The following is a 23,009-nucleotide window of genomic DNA, read 5'->3' as shown; positions in this document are numbered from 1 at the left end:
GAGGGCATAGAATATTGTAGTTTTATAGCAGAATGTTGGTAGCTCCTGCCGAAGGTGAAACTAAGGCCAACATGAATATAAAAGAAGTATAAATATAAAAATATGCAAGAGCACAAGTGAACAGAATATTTTGAGGACATGTGGGAGAAATGGATTGACTATAACTACAAAATAGTAAAAATTAATATTTTAGTCTTCATGTTTTTCAGCTTTCACACACAGGCTGCCCCTCCACATGGATTGTTTTACCACATGGCAAGAACAATAATAAATGCTAAAGCTAGAAGGTGGTACATAAAGTTGATTTTACCATTCTATGCCCCAAAGTGTAAAAGTACCAGAGATGCATGTTCCATAAATGCAGCTCAGAATTTACAGCAATAACAGGAGCCTGTTTGCCTGCTTGTGGAGAGCTTTGCATCAAAACACTGCAAAAACCAGCTTTACCAATTCTTTAAACTGAAATTCCCAGCATTCTGAATATCAATACATTATCCAGTAATAATGCCTCCTCTGCTCCTGCCAGCTCACAGTAGACAAGTGGGGGAAGGATCTGTTTTTGATAGCAAGGTGTGTCTCTACCTGCCCAGCAGTTGCATGGAACTTCCCTTCAGTCTGTTGAAGAAGATGTCTGAGAACAGCTGGAGTGTGACCCACAGCTGTTGCTGTTGCTGCCTGGCCCTGGAGCAGTGAGCTCCCTGCCCCGGGACCGCACAGCGCTGTGCCGTGCCAGCCTGTTGGGCTGGGCTTTGGCCTTGGTGCATCTCTGGTGGGTTTGTATTAGCCACAGGTCTGAGGTGCTTGTGTAGCCCAGTCTGAACAGGAGAAGGATGTGTGGGGAGGACACAGAGCAGGCACTCGGCCTGAGCTGGGGAAGAGAGGGGCAGGGCTCCCATTTATCACCAGATCTTTGCCGCCTTGTACTTGACAGACATCGGAGTTTAGCAAAGTGCTTTTCTCTTCATGTATGAAATGGCTTCTGCTTTTGCCATGTGCCTCTCCAAACACCTCTGCACCCTGTACTTGCAATGATACCTTCATATGAATTAACAGCAGTGCATTCAACTGAATGAATGGGGACTATTAAAAACATAAAATTGAAAACCTTGCCCTTGACATGTGTCCTTTTTTTCCAGATTCTGCCTGAGACTTTCACAAGAGCTCTACCTTATTTTCTTCTTCAGATACTGATATTAAAAAAAGAAATTGAAAAATAAAATGTGTGGCAATTCCAATTTATTAAAAATTTTTATCATGAGAACTCTGAGGGTGGCAGCACATTGTTCCAAACTGCTAAGGTGCGGATTTTGACAGCGTCTGCAGTTAGATGTGGGATACCTAAGGGTGGGGAAAGAATGAAATAAAAAATAAGTCACTGCTGTACATGTCAGATTTCATATGGAGCAATGGTGACACAATGGGCATTGGGAAGAAAACATGTTTAAGGGATATATAGGCATGCTACAAAGGAAGATAAATGTAAATATTTTACTGTATTATTAAACATAATAATGTTTCTACTAAAATGTCTCTAGCTCAACACAGGGATTTAAGATGTTCCCAGTAATGTTTCCAGGAATTTTATAAGGTAAATTTTCTGTTCTTTTTCTTGTGACTTACAGAAGCTTATAAAAAATTGTAATATCTAAGTAGATTTATATGTAAATTATAGTATATATCTAAATAATTCCCAAAATAACACAAAATGCAAAAAGTTAAAAATAAATGAGAAACCACTTGTGTATATGATTTTATATGTATATTATTGAGCATTTTAGACAATTTTGATTAACATTTTTGAAATGCTTATTGAAAACAGCAGTTTAAAAGGCTATGTAGTTGTAATGTAACTTTAAATACTAGTTTCCAACCCATTTCCCATTAATATTTTTAAAATATCTGATTTTACTATCCCAAGGTGGTTTTGATGGCGTTTTTTTTTTTTTTAGGATTAAGACGTAAAGGTGCAGTGGAGGGGGAATTTCTTTTCCACAATCTTTCCACGTTAGTTGTCATTTTACACTGTATGATTAATAAAGACTAGCACATGAACAATGACATATTATGCTGGCATTTAATTTTTTAATTGGAAAGAGAAAATCTTTTTAGTCCATAATTACTGTTTTTCAGTATAATGTGCTATTGAAGTTTGCAAGCATTATAAAATTCTTTCTTCATTACAATCACAGCTTTGCTAATAGACCCTGCAAAGTATAATTAGATTGAATATTTAACAGAGGACTTTTTATTCTTTTAGTTGTGAAAATGCAGCATTAATGTATTTTTTAATGAAATCTCAAACCTTATCTCTGTGGTAAATCCCAAGCAGTGACTCCCTCAGGAGACCATAAATGTTTTAATGTGCCCTGACTTTATATACTATATAAATATATATCTAGAGACGTATAGATATTGTATATCCCTACTGTTACATATTCAGTCCTTATTTAAATAGCAAGAATACTAAAAAAGGAGAAAAGAAAAACCTGAAACTAGGAGAAGCTTTTTGATGTATATTGTACCATAAAGTCTCTATCAGTATATTACTGCTCAGTAGTAGATATCTGTACAGGCCATTTGAATGGAAGAACATTAAAAAAAGAACACTTTTTAGAAGGAAATGGTTGATTTATATTTTGTGGACATAATCAGTTCAACTGTTAATTATATAAGCATGTAAATAAGCAGTATGAATGTACTACTAGAAATTTTAAAATATAGAAGTATTGTTTTATCTCATAGCAATCAAGCTTCCCAGCAACGTGAAGAACAGAAACAAGAGTGGAACTTAACTCCTGACGAGTTCTGAGTGCTATGTGTAGACAGTTTATGAAGTGCAACCAAGACAAAAGTCTCAGAAGGCTGATGATCCAAACCCAGAGTAATTATGAGCACAGACAGGAGGGAGGATCACCTCCTGGGGAATGGGGGGTGGCTTCAGCCACAGGTGTGCAGATGTCTGACTGCAGGCAGTGCTCCCCCAGGGCCCTGCTGGTGGTGTAAGACTGAGGTCAGCAGCCAGGGCTGCCTCAGAGCATCAGCTGTGCTTCCTTGTAACCCACCCTGCTCTTCTGTGCTCAGGAGTTCCTCTCAGGGTGGGGGAAACTAACAGCACAGGCATCCAGAGTAAATGTCTCTGACAAAAAGGTGTGTCAAAGGTAAATACTGCCTGCTGCCGTGGCCCTGCTGTCACAAGGGACTTAGAAATGTGTAAGAGAACATGGCATTGGGGGCCCAGAGTGTCTGCTATTCTGGAGTGTTAGCCTAAAGGTCTGTTTAAAAAGAGGAAGGTTTTCCCTTCTTGATCCTGTGAGGAATAAGAAACTTGATACTTTGCTTATAAAACAGGGAGTGGATAGCAAAATAAGAGTAAATGGCAAGATACTGCTGCAGAGGGAAATGAAAAAAGTTTGTTTCTCTCCAACTTTTTAAAAATAGCAGCCCTACAAACTGTTGTATCACAAATTATAGAAAATAAATACAGAAGGATGGTAGGAAATGGCAAAAGCTATACTTGAGCTAGCTAAGCAAAATTATTACCTTCTAATATGTCAGCCAAGATATAAGAGACTACAATTGAGACATCCCAAAAGTGAAAATATTTTTCAGTTGTTGCACAAAAATATTTTTCAGTATACTGCAGCAGGCTTAGAAAATATTAGAAACAGAGATTTCTTTCATTAAGACAGACTTCTCTGGTATGTAGTATAATGTTATTATTCTCAATGATCTGGTTAGATTTGTCTCATAATCCTCTGTTTGCATGTAGCAAACAATACCTATAGATACTGCAGAGGTTCAGAGCTCTGTGTGGTGGGATGGTGCGCAGCTTGGAAACTGTTCTCCTGGCAAAAGTCATGGCTGCTTTTCAACAGGACCATTTGGACTTGATCTTTGAATTACAGCAGCCTAGAGGCTGGAAAGCTGAAATAGGACAACTGTAGTCTCCTCATCTTCTCGTCTTTGGTGAGTTTGTGCTGGATTCTGTGGCACAGTACTGTACTAAAACAGCTGTTGTTTTGATTCCTCTGTTTAAATAGATTGGATTAGAAGGGGAGAAAAATCATCATCTCCACCCCCTCACCATTCTGCCCAAAGCTTAGCTACTATGAAGACTAATCTTATTTGTTTCCTGTCAGAAAAGGCTTCACTGACATGGAGTATTTGATTTTTTGGAGGCTGGTTCTGATACAGTTTTCAGCTACGTTAAGATACAAGATCTAATTATTGTAAATTGCATGCAGGTAGGCTGCATGTAAGCTCCTCTCTAAATCTGTATTAATGCCATTGATTTGGGTAGGTTTCACTGTATTAACTGAGGTGCTCTGGAATTAGAGCAGGTTAGCTGAAATAAGGATCTGTTTAAATTTGTGCTGTTAGGTCTAGGAAACACTTTGTTTAGCATTGCAGCTGCAGGAGATAAGTACTGTTTTCTGAAAAGCAACAGAGAATATCCATTGAAGTTGCCTGTATACTCTTAAACCTAAAGGCAAAACATGTTGATTGTTAAATCCATTATTCTCTCATATCCTATGCTTATATCAAGAAGACCATTTACATGTTGATGTAACATGGAAACAAGATCTTTTGTGTAACATTAAAAGTATTCTTGATTTCTACTCTAAGTATTAAAAACCTACTGCCAGTGAATTCTAACACCTCATCCTATGCTCAGAATCCACCGAAATAACAAACTAGGAAACTGAGATCTGAGAGATAAGATTTCTCCAGTGGATCTCAGGGAAATTCTATAATTTTTTTTTTTTTTAAGATCAAAATGTTTTTGCAAAGTTGCACAAACCTTTGCACACTTGGGCTAAAGCTTATGCAAAGCCTGAGAGGAAGAGAATGGGAGAGAGATGGAAAATTGTGTTCTTTAAATTAGAAAACAAATTAGTGGCATTTAACAGGGAACATTAGAAAACAAGTTTGTTGTAAATCCCAAGCATCATAGTATGAACACTTCCCACTAATGCACACCCATGCCACACCTTTCAGACTTTGGTTCAGTCCATGTTTTGAGCAGATGGCTCTGGGTGTCCACATCCACTGCTCAATCAGCAGTGTGCCTAAGGCTTGGAATGACACCAATAAGGAATTTATGTCATCTGGTAGCCTTTAATGCTGCAAGTATTTTTAAAAAGGAGAGTGTAGCTTACTTGGTGTTATAATGCTCCTGAGCCCTGAGCAAGTCCACATAACAAAGAATTCTCAGCCTGGCTGCCGGACTCTGTGGTAACACTTCAGTTACTGAAGCAAACTCAAACCAGGTGAGCTGTTCCACCAAATGTGTGTGCAGGGATGTGTGCACAGATATGGTGGTGACACCACTGAGAGGGGAAAATAGCTAAAGATTGCCTTCCTCTCTGGTACTGAACAGCTGCAGAGAACAACAATGTCATTCTAACACTTGATGCCATTTTTTGAGCTTTTCAAATGATACAGGCAACTGAGGGTGCCCTGTTGAAAGTAACTAGTACTTGTTATTGGCTGGGAAAATGAGCCATTTTCATGTATTCATATTTCAACTATTAATTCATACTGACTCACCTCATGGTCCATAGGTTTATCACTAATTTGGCATCCAGCTCTGCATCAGATGTTACCACATAATCATCTTCATTCTTCGGTGAATGAATCAATTCCCAGTATTTCTTCTGTGCTTTGTCAGCTATTTTTTTGACCTGTCTTGGGAGCAGAAATCCATGAGATTTCTAATTGTGCATGTGTATATAACAGACTTAAATAGTTTTCAATAACTGGGATAGAGAGAGTTAAATTAGAGGAATGAATTCACTGAGCATTTCCTGAAGGCTCTTCCAAGGGATTTCATCTGTCTTTCACATGCAGTTTAGAACAGCTGTGGTCTGACTGAAGATCAGAACTTCCCTATTCTAAATTTATAGACCACAGAAGTAGGAAATGTGATGGGGGGAACTTTTGGATAAGCAATATAGATTACTGGGATGTTTTGCTATAGCTAGCCTATCGTGTTTCTCCATACAGCTTTTTGTGAGTTCTGGTTCGCATTCAAAGGTAATTTCAAACTTTTAAGAAATTTCTTTGCTTGAATTATACATTATAGGCTGAAAGTGTAAGTACTAATCACAGAGCATTTATTTCAATGTTTATTTAGCTGCACAGTGTTTTTCTACTGAGATCCCCTGTTGGTCACAGGCTGCTAGTTTTCCAATAGATTGCAAAGACATGGAAAATCAACATTTTGAAGTTTCAAGTATGAATATTGAAATTGCTACAGAAATTTACATTTTTGTGGTTTGAGTTATGTTTTCAGCATTCCCTACAGTAAATGTCTTGATTTGGATGGCTTGATAGACTCATCCAGACTGAGCAGCTGTCTTTCCTAGACCAGACTTAGCCAACTTCTCACTGGCAGCTGAAAAGCCACTTATTTAATGCAATTTACAGGGCAATTTAAATTGGTTTTTATGACAACTAATTTCAACCCAAGTTTTGCCTGTAATTTGAGATCTCTGCCAATGAACTTACATCAAACAAAATCGTTGATTCACACTTGATGGGACATTTTTGGCATATAAATTGCAATGTAAGCTACTACAATTTGTCATTAGCCAATGAAGTATCTATGCAGGTCACTGTAGCCTTGTGCTTCTCAAATTCAAGCAGGGTGTTAATCCATAAACTGCATTTACCCCTGTACTGAGGTGTGTCAGGGCCAGCTTGGCAGTCCCATTGTCATACAGAGTAGAATTCTGAAGTCTGTTGACCTAGTTCTCATTAAGTTTTATTCTGATAAAACCTTTTGCCTTCCCCACAGCAAGGGAAAAGAGCACATGCTGAAATTTCAGAGAGGTCATTAAGCAGATCAGCCTAAATCACATCTACTGCTCGTTTGGGACTTTTGTTTCTTCTTGTTTGGAGGAGTTGTTTGCTTTTTTTAGGAATCATGTTTATCATCACACAATTTTGAAGATAATTTGTACCCTCCATTAATTCAGTAATGAAAAAACCTTTTAAAATTGTGCAATTCTTCAAGTTAGATCCACATTTAATAAGACTTAAATCAACACAGGAGTGGAACAAAAGTGTGTTTTTCCTTTGAGGAATTTGTGCATATGCCTATCTTGTGCTTTCTGTTGCAGAAATGTCAGAAAATTCAGGAGAAAAGCTCACATCCTAGGAATTTTCATGAGAAGTGTATTCTTTTAACTTTGCGCTTCCTTCCAATCTTGGTGAAACACTTTTGTTTAAATTGCAAAAGTCACTTTAAGCATGTGTAGTGAGTTCTGTTTCCTAAGGTATGCATGCTAAAATCTAGAGGAGTATGTTGTTTATCCTGGAAATTTATCAGCCTGTAAAAAAACCAATCAAAACTTCAGGAAGTTTATCTTCACTAAGGACAAACCTGACCCCAGGCTCTGGACTGTGGGTTGAAAGGGACAGGCAGAGCAGTGCTGGCTGGAGATCTACATTGTTGGCCCAAACCTTTATGTCCACATTATCCACACACACCCATTCAGGTTGTGTGTCACTGGAATGACACTTAATGTTTCCTTCCCCCTTCCCTTTTTTTTAATTCAATCTCCCAGTTGGGAGAAGACTGAGAGTAAAAAAACTAACTAAATGCCAACAAGAGAGAAAAAACAGTGCTCTGCCAGGGCTGGCTGTAGGGAAGGGATGGCAGCCATCCAGAAGCAAAGATGAAATTCTCAAAGAAAAAAGAAAGCTGAAAGAACAAGCTGGGAAAAAGGAAACACATGAACAGAAAATGCAAATGTGACACTAAGCCAGGGACCAAGCAGGTGAAAAACCCTGTCTCAAACTAATGCTTTTAATGTGTCAGTGCATGGTGGTGTTTGAACTGTATTTAGAGGCAGCCCATGTGCGCTGGTGGACAGTTTATGCCAGGTGTCAGTGCAGAATGAAAAGACAGAACAATGTGTATTGCACAGCCTCTCAAAAATAAACCAACCCCCACCTACCATCGATAAAAAAACAAAAGTAGGTCAATCTTGCAATAGCTGATTGTTGTCTTTATTCCCTTCACTATGTTTAAGCAAAATTGGCAATTAGAACATAAAAATTCTTTGCTGTTTTGTATTATGCTGCTAGGGCACTACGAATATGCAGAAACGGTTTTTAGGGGAGGAAAAAAGTATTTTTTTTGTGAGTAGTCACCATCAGCACCTTGATTCTGGATTATCATGTTTTTGACTCAGTTCTTCTGCAATTTTAAAATCAACTCATGTTGATCCTTGTAATTTCACATGATTGTTTTAAACAGAAGGACTGCATGTCCAAAAGGAAAGTCTTATTAAAACATTTTATCTAAGATTACAGGTTATCCAAAGAACTGTCAGCCAAATGTAAAAAGTATTAGTTTCAGGATAATTTATGGACAGTGGTAATACAGATATATTAAAAAATACATTGTAATTACACTGGTATCACTTCATGTTAATATGGTTTACTTAGTTCCTTCTTTGTCTGTTCCTTTGCCACAGTACTTTTCCAGACCAGAGGAGGGTATAAAAATGCTCCTGGCTTTTTCACTGTGGTCTATCAAAACCTACTTTTTTAGATACATTCTGTGTATTTTTTTACAGGTGATAGTAGATGTGATGGATTCGCTGAAACTAAAACAGCTAATGCCACTGGGTTCGCTTGAGTCTAAATATTAGTCTAAGATAACTGACACTTCAGGTAATATGAGCTTTTTTAAAAAGTGTTTTGTGAATTTTCTGGGAAGGCAAGAAAACCATATTAAGCTTACTTGCCTTGCTTTCATGAGTCTTTAGACATAGGCATAGAAGTTGTTAGTTGCAGTACTTCACTTGCAAAGCAAAGGGATCAGAGATTCTTCCCGTCCTTTGCCATTTTCACCAGTTTTACTCTTTGATATGTCTTAGCACTCCTTTCTCAGAACTATACATGTAGTATATATAGTCTATATATAATGATATATGTATATATGTCTATATTATAAACCTGGAGGTCAGAGTTCCCACTCTTCAAAGAAAAATCATTAATTTAAGCATTTGACTTGTTATTGTACAGCTGTTACACTGAAAGCCAAGACACAGGTGGGGATATTCACGTGTGGTCTCCACACAGTTTAACAGTGTGCTGGTTGAACATCACATGTCTGTAATCTAACAAGCTGCAGCACAGCTTTTTCATTTGAATGCTGAACTCAAAGCAAAACAACCAGCAGAGAAATTGAGCGTGTTTGAATAGTGCTTATCCTCTATCAACCTAAAAGCTATTGCAACTTTTTGTATCTGTTCTTTTTAAGAACAAATTACTTCTACTTCTGCCTTCTCTGTGTGATCCACCATTGTTTATACACATCTTTAGGTCCAGGACACCACATTAGTGGTACTGCAGCACAAGTACTGTGGTGCAAGGCTGGCATTCCTATAATCTACAACCCTAATTTATGAGCTACTAAAATATGGCATATTTCATCTGCCAGAAAATCTGTCAAGTTCCTGTATATCATGCTATTTATACTGCACACATACCAAGTACTCATCCTAGAAAGAAGCCTGGGTTCTTAATTAAGGACCAGATCATAAGAACTGCCAACAGCCAGACTGAGAGGAGAGCTGAAATGTCTTTATCATCAGTAATGACGCACTAAACCAATGAACTGTTGATAAAAGCTTTATTTTTTCCCCAACATAAAGCAGGTAAACTCAAAAAATAATTTAGTCAGTGAGTAGTTTTTCTGTAAGTATCAGCAAACAGTTTACTTCTTATTAAAAAGGCTATACAAATAGTAATTTAAAAGATGTTAATTCAGAGCCATCAAAAAGGGAGGAAATGACCTTTACTTTGTTTCACATGAATCCCATTTGGGCTTTGCTATTTTTCTGTGACAAATATGGATATTGCTTACCAATACAAAACCAGGAACAGCTCTCTGAGCAACAAACTCCTCCTTTCTTCAGAAGTTGTGTAGAGATGCTAATAGAGAGCAACTGCTGCAAAAATCTTTGTTTTTAAAAAAAAATCTTCTGGCTGTTGACCTTCATGCCCCAACATCAGAGGCTGTAGCTGGATATCTGTAGCAATACAGTTTGTTGTCTGCTCCTCCACTCAGTAACAACTGATGAGAGAAGGAAACTGTGATTAGTATCAGAACTAAGCAAACTAAGTACACAGAAGTTAAGGACTCAATTTTTCTTTCCTTTATAAAAAGCAGTAGTGAATAATGAACTGTTAATGCATGACTAAAACCCAGAATCAAAGTGCTGAAGCAACTTTGTCTCTTACTCTCCTCTTAAAATTAGAAGTGAAACTTGTATAGGAAAGCTGCTAAAGCTTTTTCTGACTTCTACAGTGAACAGGAGCCACAGTGAGAATCTTGAACATTCACAGAATGGGGTTTTTTTGGTAATTTTAAATACGTGTGTACCACTGCAGTAGCAGAACCGCTTGCTATAGAGGATTATACAGTTTCCCCTCCTACATGCACTGACTGCCATGCCCCAGCTTTACTTCATGCTTTAGTCCCAGTGGCAGAGGTTACCGTGGAACATGTGTTTTGTGGGTAAGGTGCAGGGCTGTTCTTGTCTCTCCTTGTTTGGAATATCACTACAATGCTCAGTTAAAGCCACAGAGCTACTGCTCCCACCCTTCCCCTTTGCAGAGTGTGGGGACATGCTGCAGTGCCTGGGACATCACCACCCAGACATCAAACACAGCACACCTACAACTGCCTGTTCTCTTCCAGCTTTAAGCATAAGGAGGTAACAGCCCATGACCGCTTTCAGCTCTTTTCTTAAACACTATGCATATAAATCAAGTAACTTGCTCTTCAAATTCTTACCCCTGCTTCTGTCCAGTCCACACACAAAACCTTGTCTTCATGAGCAGCCAAGTCATACAGAGGAGCTTTGCAACTAGTGAAAAACAGGTTTGAAGCTATGTGAGCAATCACAGACAACAACTGGTCCCAGGGAGAAATGCTATCCCAATGCTATCAAACAGATGTGGCCAAGCAATTATAAACACACTGAGAGAGCACAGACATTGACCATCTGTGATGCTTCCTCTGCTTTCCCCAGAGCCAATCACTTCAGTATTATCCTCTCCTGCATCCCCAAAGAGGAAAGCATCAGGATTTTTCATCTGCTTGCAAACAACTTCGAGACTGAAATTCAATCAGCTGTTAGAAAGAAAGAATTTATTATAACTTCCTTCTTCCATGTGTAGATGCTGCTCAACAGCATATGTTTTCCAGCCCTGTGGTACACTACAAGTATTTTTCTCCCTTTTATTATATGGTTGACTTCCAAAACCTAGAGGGTTTTCACAAATGCACAGGGTGTTTCCACTGAATGTCTCTGACTGCTTTTGCTATTTCATGAGGGGTAGCTCACCCTGTAAGCTTACATGCCTTTGAACAGCAACAAACACACGTTTATTTTACCTCCTTGTGTCCCAAAGCTTCACAATGTTGTCCAGAGAACCAGAGATCAGCTGATGCTCATGGGTAGGTGACCACTTCACAGATGTCACCCAGCCTGTGTGAGAAGTCAGAGACAGGAGGACCAAGGAGCCATCTGAATGGAAAGAGGTAAAAGCACAGACATTAGCAGATGCTAAAACCAGCACTTTGAAGATGCACACAAAATCCAGCGCAATTGCAGTTCAAGTTAAGTGTTAAATTTCCTCTAAATAAAATGAACAAAAATGTAAGCCACACAAGTTTTGGGGAAGGAAAAAAACCCAAAGAAACAATCCAAACCAAACAAAAAAGAAACCAACCTCAAACCACTCAAAACATATTGTCTTGTCACTAAACTTCCTTTTCAAAGATTTTAAAGCAAACAAAATAAAATTGGTTTTATTAACAACATGTAATATGCTAGTGAACTTTGGATTAAATTTAGAGAAGGTAAACAAGTAAATGTTATTTACTGTTTGTGGCCTTCCAGTACCTGAACAGAGTCTACAAAAAGAGATGTGTTCAAGGCCAGGCTGGGTGGGGCTCTGAGCAATCTGCTCTGATGGAAGGAGTCCCTGCCCAGAGCACGAGGGTTGGAATAGATCATCTTTAAGGTCCTTTCCAACCCAGGCCATTCTATTAAATGTGTCTATGAAAATAAACCTGATAGGCTCAGTCATAATATCTGTAATTCCATCTGTTTATGAAATATAGTAGCATGTCTAAGGGACTACTGTTTCACTTTAATGATTATCAGACCAGCCTCAGTCTGAACCTTAAAATAAAAAATCCATTCTGCAATTGCACAGTTGAACACTCATTAGTAAATCTAAAAAAAAGAGAATAATTTCTAAATTATTAGGTAAGACATTAAAACAAGTCTTGCGCCAGAATACAGAAAATAGATGTAAGCTTTGTATTTAATACAAGCCCCTAAATGGCTGATTTCAAGCAGAGGGTCCAGAAATGTTTGTGAGATGTCTCTTGACAGGACAAAGTTCTGATTTTGAAGAAGATCTTTGAGACCATGCATGTTTAAGCTCACCTTTGCTGCGAGGATCCCACAGTCTGATATGTCTGTCAGTGCTCCCTGATGCAAGACGTCGACACAGGGGTGAGTAGGAGACAGAATTAAACACTTTGTTTCCTGTCTGTCAATAAAGAAAATAATAACTCTTAAGACAGGAGCTACTATTTTGCACAGCTTTTTCTTTTTCTCTGAGCTGGGCTTCAGCTGAACCTACAGCCAGAGTATAATGATCTCACCAAAGTAGATTTGAGATCTCCAGTCTCAGCATCCCAGAGTTTAATGGTGTGGTCCCATGATGCACTGCAAATTTCTTCAGCATCTGACCACAGCACAGAGGAGATGGCTTCTGTGTGGCCAGAGAGGGTTGCCAGGGGAGTCTAGAATTTAATGGGGACAGATTTGAGTACGTTATCAAAAAAAATCTATTCTTTCAAAAAATAAAATGTCTGATTATCCTGAGACATACCAGCAGAAGTTTTAAAGTCACCTTTAGCAAAGAGAAATTATTTGTTGTGGCTACACTTCTAAAGAAAAATCCTGGACTAACCCAGAGCTCCTCTTACCCTTGTTAGTCCAAGCTGTTCAGTTTTCTGCTTTTTCCGTGGTCTGTTAGCTGCTTCTTCCATTTCATCCTCTTCATCTGTAGGTACTGGGACAGAAAACAAGCAGACTTCAGCTACAGATTTTTAAATTCCATCTCCATGTAAGTAATTAAGCAAATCCCCATATTTATGGTGCCATCATGCAGGTGATAACAAGATCTGAAACTGTGTAATTAACCAAACCAGTAACTCAGCATAGTGATGTATAACCTTACAAACACCTTACCTGCAGACCAGATCTTTAACATCTTATCCCAGGATCCACTGCAGAACTGCATGAACAGAAACATTTTGTTAAATGTTGATCCATATAGACCTTAGAAGAGAGACCTGATTGAAAAATGGGTTATAACACAAAAATAACAGTGCTGGGCTCCTAAAATCCCCCTCAAAATACATCAAATTATTCTTTTTACTTACTTTGTAGGAAAAATATCTACAAAATACCTATTTCCTACAGCACCAAAAAGTCTGACTTTAAACTGTCTGATATTGAGTCAAGCTGGAAACAATGACTCCAGTTTTGGTGGGCGTGCTAATAACTGCTGAATTTTTGGGTGAAGGGAAAGAACCTCTTTACCACTTGCTTTTTCCAAGAACTCTGGAATTTTTTTCCCACCAAAACCACCACGAAAATTTAGGTCAAATTTGAAAATAGTTCATTATAGCACACAATTCTCATGCATTTAAAGTAAAATACACTTTAAATTTTAACTTGTTTTCTAAACTAAATGATTTTGTGATTCTGTGGCTTAGCATTAATGTGACACTCCTAATTCTCAATAACCACCACTTATAACAAGACTGGAAAATTATCACTGTGTCATGAAATCACGATGATGAATATCCATGCAAGGGTAAAACCGGGATTTTTGAGGTACAGACTGCTAAATCCCAAAACACAAAGGTTTCTTTCCAGAAGTCACTTACTTTGGTTCTTGTACAATCAACAGCCACAGACTCGACACTGCCAGCGTGTCCCCTGCAGCAGTGAAGGGCTTTCACTTTGTTTTTCTCCACGTTCCACTCCCAGAGCAGGACAGTTTGGTCCATGGAAGCACTGAGTAACAGGCACAATAAACTGTCTGAGGAAGAAAAAAGTCACACTCACACTCAACTCAGCTTTCCAGTGTCTTTATAAATAATTATTTTAATCCTAGAAGAAACAGCAGATAGACAGAAGCTCATATATATTTCAGTTTACATCATGTTACCCTGCAAGTACAATTAATATAACTACATATACACCAGTATTTGCTAATGGAGACTGCAAGGTGGATAGACAACAATCATCTTAAAGTAACTATATTCATTATTGTCAAAGGACTATTTTATGCACACCATTATTTAATTTCTTACACCGCTGGCAGAGATTGAAATAATTACATTTAGATAATTAAATATTCATAGTTAAGGAATGCTAACATTTCTCCCCCAGCAGATCAAACTATTACTATTCCCCTGCTATATATACTGACCTTGCTTCACCCACGCCACATCCTTCACTACTTCTGTGTGCCCAGCTATTGTCGTGATGGATTTTCCGTCCACAGACCAGATCCGAGCGGTCTGATCATAGCAGCCAGTTAATATCCTACAGGATACAGCATTGGAAACATCTTTGTCTTTAAGACCAACAAATGGTTTCATGAAATAAAGCCTCAACCAGAAACTTGGAAAACTATTAGCACAGTAACTGGTTTAAAAGAAATAGCTTGAAAGAGGAAAAAATATCTTTTTGCTACAGAGCAAAGCATCATTAAAGACTTGTAACTGGGAGGCCAAGAGTACAGGCTGGAAAGACAAGGAGTGAGAGCACTGCATTTTGTGGCTGATGGGACTTAAGATCCCTTTTATAATTTACACAATTCAAAACTTGTTAGTTTTACTATGTTGCCAAAGGTTCTCAAAGCATTTTCAAATCTCTACTTAATATATGAACATTACCTAGCTGATTGGGAAATAAATGTGAAAATACAGTAGAAAAAGGCAATTATGCCTCTTTGGCTTTTTTTCAGGAAAATCTCTGCAGAAAGGTATGCTATTCTCTTTGTTGCTAATGGGTGTCACGTTGGAAGTCAAGGGTTTAAGCAAAAAAATGAGTAATGAGGAGAACTTGTTTACCTTTCAGAAAAAAGATACTAAACAGCATTTGTTTTGTTCATTTGTATAAGCAGTATCACAAGTTCAGTGTCTCTAGCTGTTTTCTATCTATCACTGTCATGACAGTGTAACCTGTGAACTGCTTACAAAAGCAAGTAGCTGACTGACTTGACAGGTTAAAAAAAAAGAAAAGAGAGGGGAAAAAAAACCCACCCAAGGGATTATTAAAGAAAAAAAATACTGCTCTATTTGATACCATGGAAGAACATGAATAAGCAATACAAAACTTATGGCTGGCTTAGTATAGTACCATTCTTCAGTGGCTTGAACAGAACTGATCCAGTCATCATGGAAGATGCATTCTTCTGGCTGAGGGGCCATGTATTTCTCCACATACTCTATTTCCACCACTTCTTCCTGAGCTCACAGACAAAATATTTATTTAGTGATGTAGTGTGGTTTTGGTTTTTTTAATCACTAAATTTAACTGTAAAATTTAACTGTAGTGTGGCATGAATATACAAGTTTATTGAGCAAAGGTCTTGGTATCCAAGTCCTTCACATCAGTAGAACAAAAGTATTTAGAAAAAAAGTGTGAATTACATTGCTTTCCATATTTTTATCAAATTACTATTAATAGCAAGCTGGAAGCAAAAGCAAGTGATTTCAGTCTTCTTACATTTTTCTTCTACATTTACTAATACAAAACTGGTGTCTAAACCACTGCAACATTTTCTAGAGGGAATATTAAACATCCCCATTATCCCCCACCATAAGAGACAAAAATGTATTAATGAACTAAATAAGAGAAGAATTTCCCCTCTGAAATGTAGACAGACAACAGATCGTAAAACATTCTTTGCACTGCTCCGTCTGCAGTCTCTAATCACTGCAGTTCATAACAGATTTTAAAAATATAGGGAATTCTCCTGGGAAAGTAAGAAAAGAAATTAAACTGAGCAAGGAAATCTACCTAGCTGACAGTGCAATATCTAAAGCAGATTGAAGTAAACTGCCTAAGTCTGTTCTACTGTCCAAGATAGGGAGACATTGAGTAAGACTTACTGTGGAAATATTTTCCATTTCCATGTGTGTGACCAGTGGCAATCGCAGGAACTGGCCATTGATAAGGAAGTCAAATTCCACATACTTATGATCCGCTGAAACAAATTGGGAAAAATCAATGCTCAGGCGTCACTATTTATTTGATACCATCAAGAATGGCATCATTTTGCGACTGCTTCAGGACAATGGAGCCAGGAAGAGTTCAAAAAAGACCCAAAAATAAACAACCCCCTAAAACCCCCAAAATAAATGACAAGAAGAACAAAAACCCCAACCAATTAATTTCTTCTCCCAGTTTTAAGTGGGCAGCCCATTACTTCCACAGGATTATTGAAGTTAAGAGAAAGGAAAATTTGCTGCTGGGGTTCAAATAGTTGTTTGCCCCTTATTGTATTTTCCCTGTAGCTCTGCGTAATCAAATCCCAGCAGTACTTCTTGACTGTTCTGTAGGGATCTTGCCACTTGTTACCACCAGCTAGAGTCCTGTATTTGTGACGGCAGTAGGAAAATCCTAAGAACTTTTGGTTTATATTTCTCCCTTTGTAATTACATAAGTGACAAAGGCTCTGCATTTTGGCAGAAGCACTCCACTGTGCACCAGTTTTCTGTTCAAGATTGTTTGCAACGTCATGGGTGGAAAGCAACTTGCAAAAGGTTCAAGAAGCAGGGTATAATACCACTGACCCAGTTTCTTATAGAAAATGGGATTTTCCAACAACATCTGACAAGTGTCTTTCCCCAGATCAGCTTTCGAGTTAGTCGGCCCATTTCAGCACCGACAGAATAGCCGAGGTTTTCTTAAAGGCTGTGACAAAACCGAAACCTCTGGTTTCATTAGTTCTTGTGCCAGGCTTTGGGAAATATTTCCATTCCCATCTGCTATGGCAGCCTGGCCTGTGGCTCCGGGAACACACAGTGTTCCAGCCTTTGGTCCATTTCCCCGGGAATGCCCGGCAGCGCCGGTACCCGCAGCGTTTCGGATCAAGTTCCACGGCGGGCAGCCGGGCCAAAGCAGCGGGGCCCGGCGGTGACAGCCGGAGCGGCCGGGCCCGGCCTGGGCGCACGCGGGACGCCGCGGCACCTACCGTGCGCTGCCGCCAGCAGCTTGTTGATGAGCTGGCTGAGGTCCGCGGTCTCGGAGGTCGCGGGCACCGAGAAGGGCACATCCTCCACGGCGAACCTGCGGGCACAGCGCTCCGTTACCGCCTCTGCGCCACCCGCTCCCGAACCCACCCCCGTCCCGGGAGAAGAGGCCGCTCACCGGCGGTTCTCGGTGCGGAACCGCGCCGTGAGCTGCGCCATCGCCGCTGCTGCCGCCGATGGCGGCACGGGCCACGTGCGGCGGCGCGCCCCGGCCGAGCCCCCGCGGGACCGCGCGCCGCCCGCCTGCCGCGCGCCCGCCGCGCTCCCGAGAGCCCGCGCGCCGCCGCCTTCCCGGCGCCCCCCGCGCGCCGCCGCCCCGCTCCGCTGAGGGCGGGCGCGCGTGCGCGGGGCGGAGGCGCGCATGGCGGCGGGGCCGCGGGAGCCCGGCCCAGGTGCGGTAGCGCGGTTCCGGCATCTCCCCCGGCCCGCCGCCACGGGGCCCCGGCCGGGGTTTGCCGCCGCCCCCGCCGCGGCGCTGTGGTGCCGAGGGGTGCGACGGGTGCGGGCTGAGGCACCGTCCGCGCCGCTCAGGGCTGGGGCGCGGGGCGCGGGGCGGGTCCCTGGCAGGTGCGGGGCGCGGCCGTGCCCGGCGGGGCAGTGCCCGTGTGCGCCCGCGGGCCCGCAGTGCCGCTCTCTGCTGGAGTCACTCGCGTTGTGTTCCTCTGCACGTCCAGCGACACGCCCTCAATAAACTGCCTACTAGAAGTAATAAACCCAACGCGCGGTGGACTTAAAAAAGAAGCTGTAAGTGAGTGTGGTGTTTTGGGAGAAGGCTGCTTGTGTGAGGACATGATGTGTGCTTGCGCTGTCGATACATTTTTTTCCCCCACCTTTTTGACAGTCCTTCGCTGCCTCTGGGGAGCAGATGGAGTTTCCCCGAGTGCTGACTCGGTTTTTGTGACTCTGCTTGTTGGAGCCGGGCGGGTGCTGGGTGTTTGCTGTTTCGTGAGACTCTGAAATCTCATCCATTTCTTAAACATTCTCCATAGACCTAACGTTGTTTGTCAGCAAAATTGACACAGGTGCATTTTCCAGTTATTGGTGTTGTCTACAAAAAAATGACTTGAGAAACCTTTTAAGTGTGAGTCCCCAGATCTTCTCTGTATTCTTAACAGCATCTGCCTCCTCTTCCATGATAGAGATAATGCTAAATCTCAAGCCTGGTACAAGCTGACAAAGTTAATTGTAACTCCTTTACTGGGGAGTATCACTATGCCCTAATTTCCTCCCTCATATGTTTTACTGTAATTCATGTCCTTGTGAATTTGTGCAACTGTGAATGGTTGTAGAGAGTGCCCTCAGAGGGAGCATTCTCAGACAGTGTATTTGGATTGCTGTAAGCCATGCAATTATCCAGAGTCTTCTTATAAAACCTCTGCAACATCTTGTAGAAAACCCAAAAGAGATTGATGGTGAAGTATTCAACTGTATGTATTTTCTGTTAAGTATAACCAACACCTTGCATACACTCCTCATGATGGTTATCATGTTTGCCTGTGGTAGCAGTTTCTGTGGCTGCTTGCTGTCTTTGTAGAGGTGAACCTGGGACAACAATGGCCATAGATTTGCCTTTATTTGAAAAAAGTGCTTCCCAGATGGAAGCAGGGTGAAGGAAATAGACCTGTGGTGTTAAAATACACTAACCCATGAGTTGGAAATGGCCCTGGAATGCTGGACTCGGGAAGCAGCCTATAAAGTGGTGGGAGTGCAGTTGTGTTAAGGCTAAAGCTGAGGCATAGGGAGCTGCCTGTGTGCTTTCAGTGTGCAGCTCTTGTTCCCACTGTACGCTAATATTGAGCTTCCACATCTCCTTCAGCCGACTGTTAAACGTGTGATACACCGGTGTTGCAGTGGGAATTTTTGTGGTGCTCACTTAATGTTTATGAAGAGATACTTACATGTTATTTACACATTCACGACAAAGTATCAGTATACATATGTATTTATGTGTACATGAATGGACAGGATTTAACTCTCCTGTTTGGGGAATTGGTCAGCAATATCTATATGACTATAAGATCTGTTAATTGTGTATGTACTTGTACACCTCTGTAGAAGTATATTTCTTTAAGAAAAGAAAAATAATCTCTGTGGTTGCACACAAGCACTTAGGTTAATGAAACCTGGATGGTTGAACCATGAAGTTGATCTTCCAAGTGATGTGTGTGCCAGTTGTTTGCCTGGGTTACAACAGTGATTAGACAAAATCATGGGGCAAAATTGTACCACAGGGATTATTTTAAACATAAATATAAAACTTAAGGTATTTATAGGCTGCTTATGAAAGGAAGCTGGATAAATATCACTGTGTATTTGCCTTACTGCTGGATTTTTTCCCCTGAGCTTTGTTATTAACTATCGTTAGATACAGGATGTTGGGCTACTGGGGTCATTGGTCTGTCCCTATAGAGCTGTCCTTGTGTTCTGTTGTTGGGTTCTAGCATGCTCAGAGTACATGTTATCAGTACGCCTGGAACAAACTCAGTTTATCTCAAAGAACTAAATGTGCTGCTTTTGCAAAAGTGCTGTCTCTTCTTTACATCTTTGAACTTAGAGGAAATGGTTGAGTGATGATGAAATCTAGTTTTCTGGGGTTTTTTTCCCATTTGCTGCTGTGATGCTTCAGACATTTTAGCTGAAACATCTTATAGTTGTTCTGAAATCCAAAGCTCAAAAATATTTAGTAAACATGAAGTAACTTCATTTGGAACTTGGTCTGGAGTGTCATCGCTTGAAAATTGAATGGAAAAATAAATCTGCTTTAGATTAAAGTATTAATATATTGAGCATATGAGCTGCTTAACTTCTCAATGTTGTTTGTATCAGCAGGATACTTTATTCAGCTTCAAAAGCCAAGGAGATGTGGATTTACTTTGCCTTTGTGTCCTTTATACCTTTGCAAAGCAGAATAAATCAGTGCTTTAAGAGTTGTACAGTTCTTTTGAAGTTACTCTCTAACAGTTACTCTGTAACAGTCTCCTTGCAAAAGCTGTAAACAATTTAAATACCACAGCCAGGAAGGTCCATCTTGAGGAATTTACTTGCGTGGTGTGGTGAAGAAGATACAGCTGGTAGGAGTCATGTGCTAATGTAATGCAGCCTGTCTTTAAAATAAAATAGTGAAGGGGAAAATTGTGACCACCTCCTTCACCCCAAACTACAGGAATTAAGTTTTCTTCTATCCAATTGGGTATGTTATGTGTGTGGTCTTATATATGTAAACTCTTGTTAGGTAGGGGCCAAGTTAATTGTTATTTTGTCCTGCTGCTTGTGAATGTTTGGGATTGGTCGCTGCTTTAAAGGGTCTGCTGTGTGCATGAAAGCATTATCCTGTGGATGTGGCAATTCAGTGTCCAATGTTATCTGTCTGAAGATTTGTAATGGGCAGCTGAGTATCTGGAAGCTTTCTTTGGGATAGGAGGAGATCTCTGGAGTGCTGGGAACTCTGTGTTTTTGTCTTTTGCCATGTGATTAATGCCAGATTTTGTTTGACATATCTGATGTTTTTTTCTGCCCAAAGCATACCACTGTAGAGTACCATTAGTAAATACTATTTTATTTCTTTTATATGCTGTCTTTTAAGCTTTAAAACAAATTTATTTACTTGAAGATGTCTGCATGACAGTTGCATAATGCAAATTCTGCCTGGTGATTATGGAAGAAGGTGACTAATATATTTATAAAGCACTGCTGGCATGTGCTTAAATATCAAGTGTTCTCTAGATGTGTGTGGTTGTTAGTTCAGTGCTTTTGGACATATTCAGATGAAAACTGTGGGAGGGTGCATGTGTGTTTTGTATCTGTGTATGCAATGAGAAATCAAGCAAATTATCTCATATAAAAGGCTAAGCTGTACTCCTGGCGCAACACACTGGAATTTTTCTGCAGTGAGTAATAATGTGATATGGAGGGAAGGATTTATTGAGAATTGTTATCTTGCAACAGCATTCGAGCTCGTAATACTAAATTTGTAAGACCTGAAAACAACACCTGCGGCAATCTCCTGGCAGAAGGCTAAAATGAACTTTTATAACCTTTTCAGGTCACATTGTAATGGAAGAAAGTGGAGCTGACTATGATATTGCTATGGAAGGATCTAACAATTTGCTCATAGGCAGCTGTAATGGTACAGGAGAGTCAGAAACAAATGATCAGATTTTTCAGGTAAGATATGAATGCTTTGTCCTTGTAGATGCTTCCTTTGCATCCACTCTGGTGAGTTTCAAATATGCTATTTCATCAATGCAGGGTTTTTTTCTTGCCTTTAGAGTAATACATAGTGTCTTTTAAGAATGTGCCTCCCTTCCCTTGGATTCCTGTGCCATTCAGTTTTGAACTGATGACTGTCTAGCTGTGACACGTAATGACAACCTTCAGTAATTATGTCCTGCTATGGTGCTGAAGAAATGCATATTTTATTTTGTTAACCCTTTGGAAAAGAATGCTTTATGTCATGCTTTGGAGTAGGAGAGGTTCGGAACAGGTGAAAATGAGGTGGCATTGCTTAGTGACCAAATGTGACAAATAAAGAGTCCAGGGACATGGGACACCTGTGTATGTGTTGAGGGAGAGGAGTCTTTCATGTATTTTTTATCAGATATTGCCAGATCTTCTTATTTGGGGAGATGTCTGAGCATGAATCCTCTTCTGCAGAATGTTTTTCTAACGTAAAATGTCATTCAGGGAGTGACTTACTTCTGTGCTTATGGTCTCTGCACAATGTCTAACACAACAGGTGCCATTTGTTTGTTGCAGCTTTTCTGCTGTAGTTCACCGTAGACAGTTTCAGCACAGAAGATTTATACCTGCAGAATTTTTTATGAAGTTATTTAGATCAAATCTGACTTTTCTTTAAAATTAAGAAACATTTTTCCTCATTCTTTGATTTGTAGTGTATTAATTTTTGTTGCAAAAACGACAGAGTTGTTTGTGCAGTTGCTGCAAGAGATATAACAAATTGCAGCCCTTCTTGCATTGGCCAAATGACACCTTGATATGTTGTTGTACACAAGGACTGACTTTTTCCATTATTTTTACATGCTTAATGTTTGTGTTGTCAGAGTTTCAACAAGGCAAGTATTTAGGCCTATGCTCTTAAATTTAATGAAAGTGGCATGTACTCTAGGACTTCTGTTCTGCAAACTTGATGACGATATGCTTTATTTTTTTAAGATTTTGAAACTCTGATTCTTGGCCTTATGCTGTACAATTCTTGGCCTTGAATCTGAGGTTGTGTTGCTTGTGTTTCTTCTGTGGTAAAGAATTTTAAAAATGTGTAGAGATTTTTTTTTTTCTTCATAGCTAAATGCATGTATGGAAAGGCCAAGTGGGATAGTATCTAGGATTTCTTCTGAAGTCAAATCAAGTTGGTGAATATTTTACAGTTTTGGTTTTGGTATAAGTCTTCTCAGTTTCTGGGCAGACTTGAGGTGTTTTAAAGTGATACATGGTCTTGGGGAGCAGATTTTGAGCAAAAGGGATTTACTTTTGTCTTAGTAGAGAGACTTAATTCTAGGAAGCAGGAATATGATTAATTTTCAGCATGGAAATAGAAAACAAAAGTAGAATTGCTAGTGTTAGCCTCTTGATCCAGAAGGACAAGAGCTCTTCTGATTATACAGTATAGCAC

General features: G+C 39.9%; 2 protein-coding genes across 21 annotated transcripts in view; one reads left to right on the top strand and one right to left on the bottom strand.

Annotated features, from left to right (window-relative positions):
* Window positions 1-9,632: 9,632 nt before the first annotated feature.
* On the bottom strand, window positions 9,633-17,685 carry WDR12 (WD repeat domain 12). The gene is made up of 13 exons (XM_030277702.4): window positions 17,499-17,685; window positions 17,323-17,417; window positions 16,238-16,332; window positions 15,483-15,589; window positions 14,548-14,663; window positions 14,000-14,154; window positions 13,296-13,341; window positions 13,031-13,116; window positions 12,704-12,844; window positions 12,483-12,588; window positions 11,420-11,552; window positions 10,817-10,889; window positions 9,633-10,093 (listed from the first exon to the last, which is right to left on the bottom strand). Exons 1-13 carry the CDS (start codon window positions 17,537-17,539, stop codon window positions 10,016-10,018), a joined length of 1,272 nt encoding a protein of 423 aa, XP_030133562.1. The 5' UTR covers window positions 17,540-17,685; the 3' UTR covers window positions 9,633-10,015.
* A 3,737-nt stretch (window positions 17,686-21,422) lies between these two features.
* CARF (calcium responsive transcription factor) overlaps window positions 21,423-23,009 on the top strand; it is a 30,886-nt gene continuing 29,299 nt past the window's right edge. For all 20 annotated transcript variants that reach the window (XM_072932373.1, XM_072932372.1, XM_072932371.1 and 17 more), the window contains exon 1: window positions 21,423-21,544. The gene's annotated coding sequence lies outside the window, so the exon portion shown is untranslated. The remainder of the gene's footprint in view (window positions 21,545-23,009) is intronic.

This window comes from Taeniopygia guttata, chromosome 7 (assembly GCF_048771995.1).
Source record: "Taeniopygia guttata chromosome 7, bTaeGut7.mat, whole genome shotgun sequence".
Lineage (NCBI taxonomy): Eukaryota > Metazoa > Chordata > Aves > Passeriformes > Estrildidae > Taeniopygia > Taeniopygia guttata.
The sequence above is the reverse complement of the archived record's forward strand: the minus strand, read 5'-3'. Positions and strand labels throughout refer to the sequence as shown.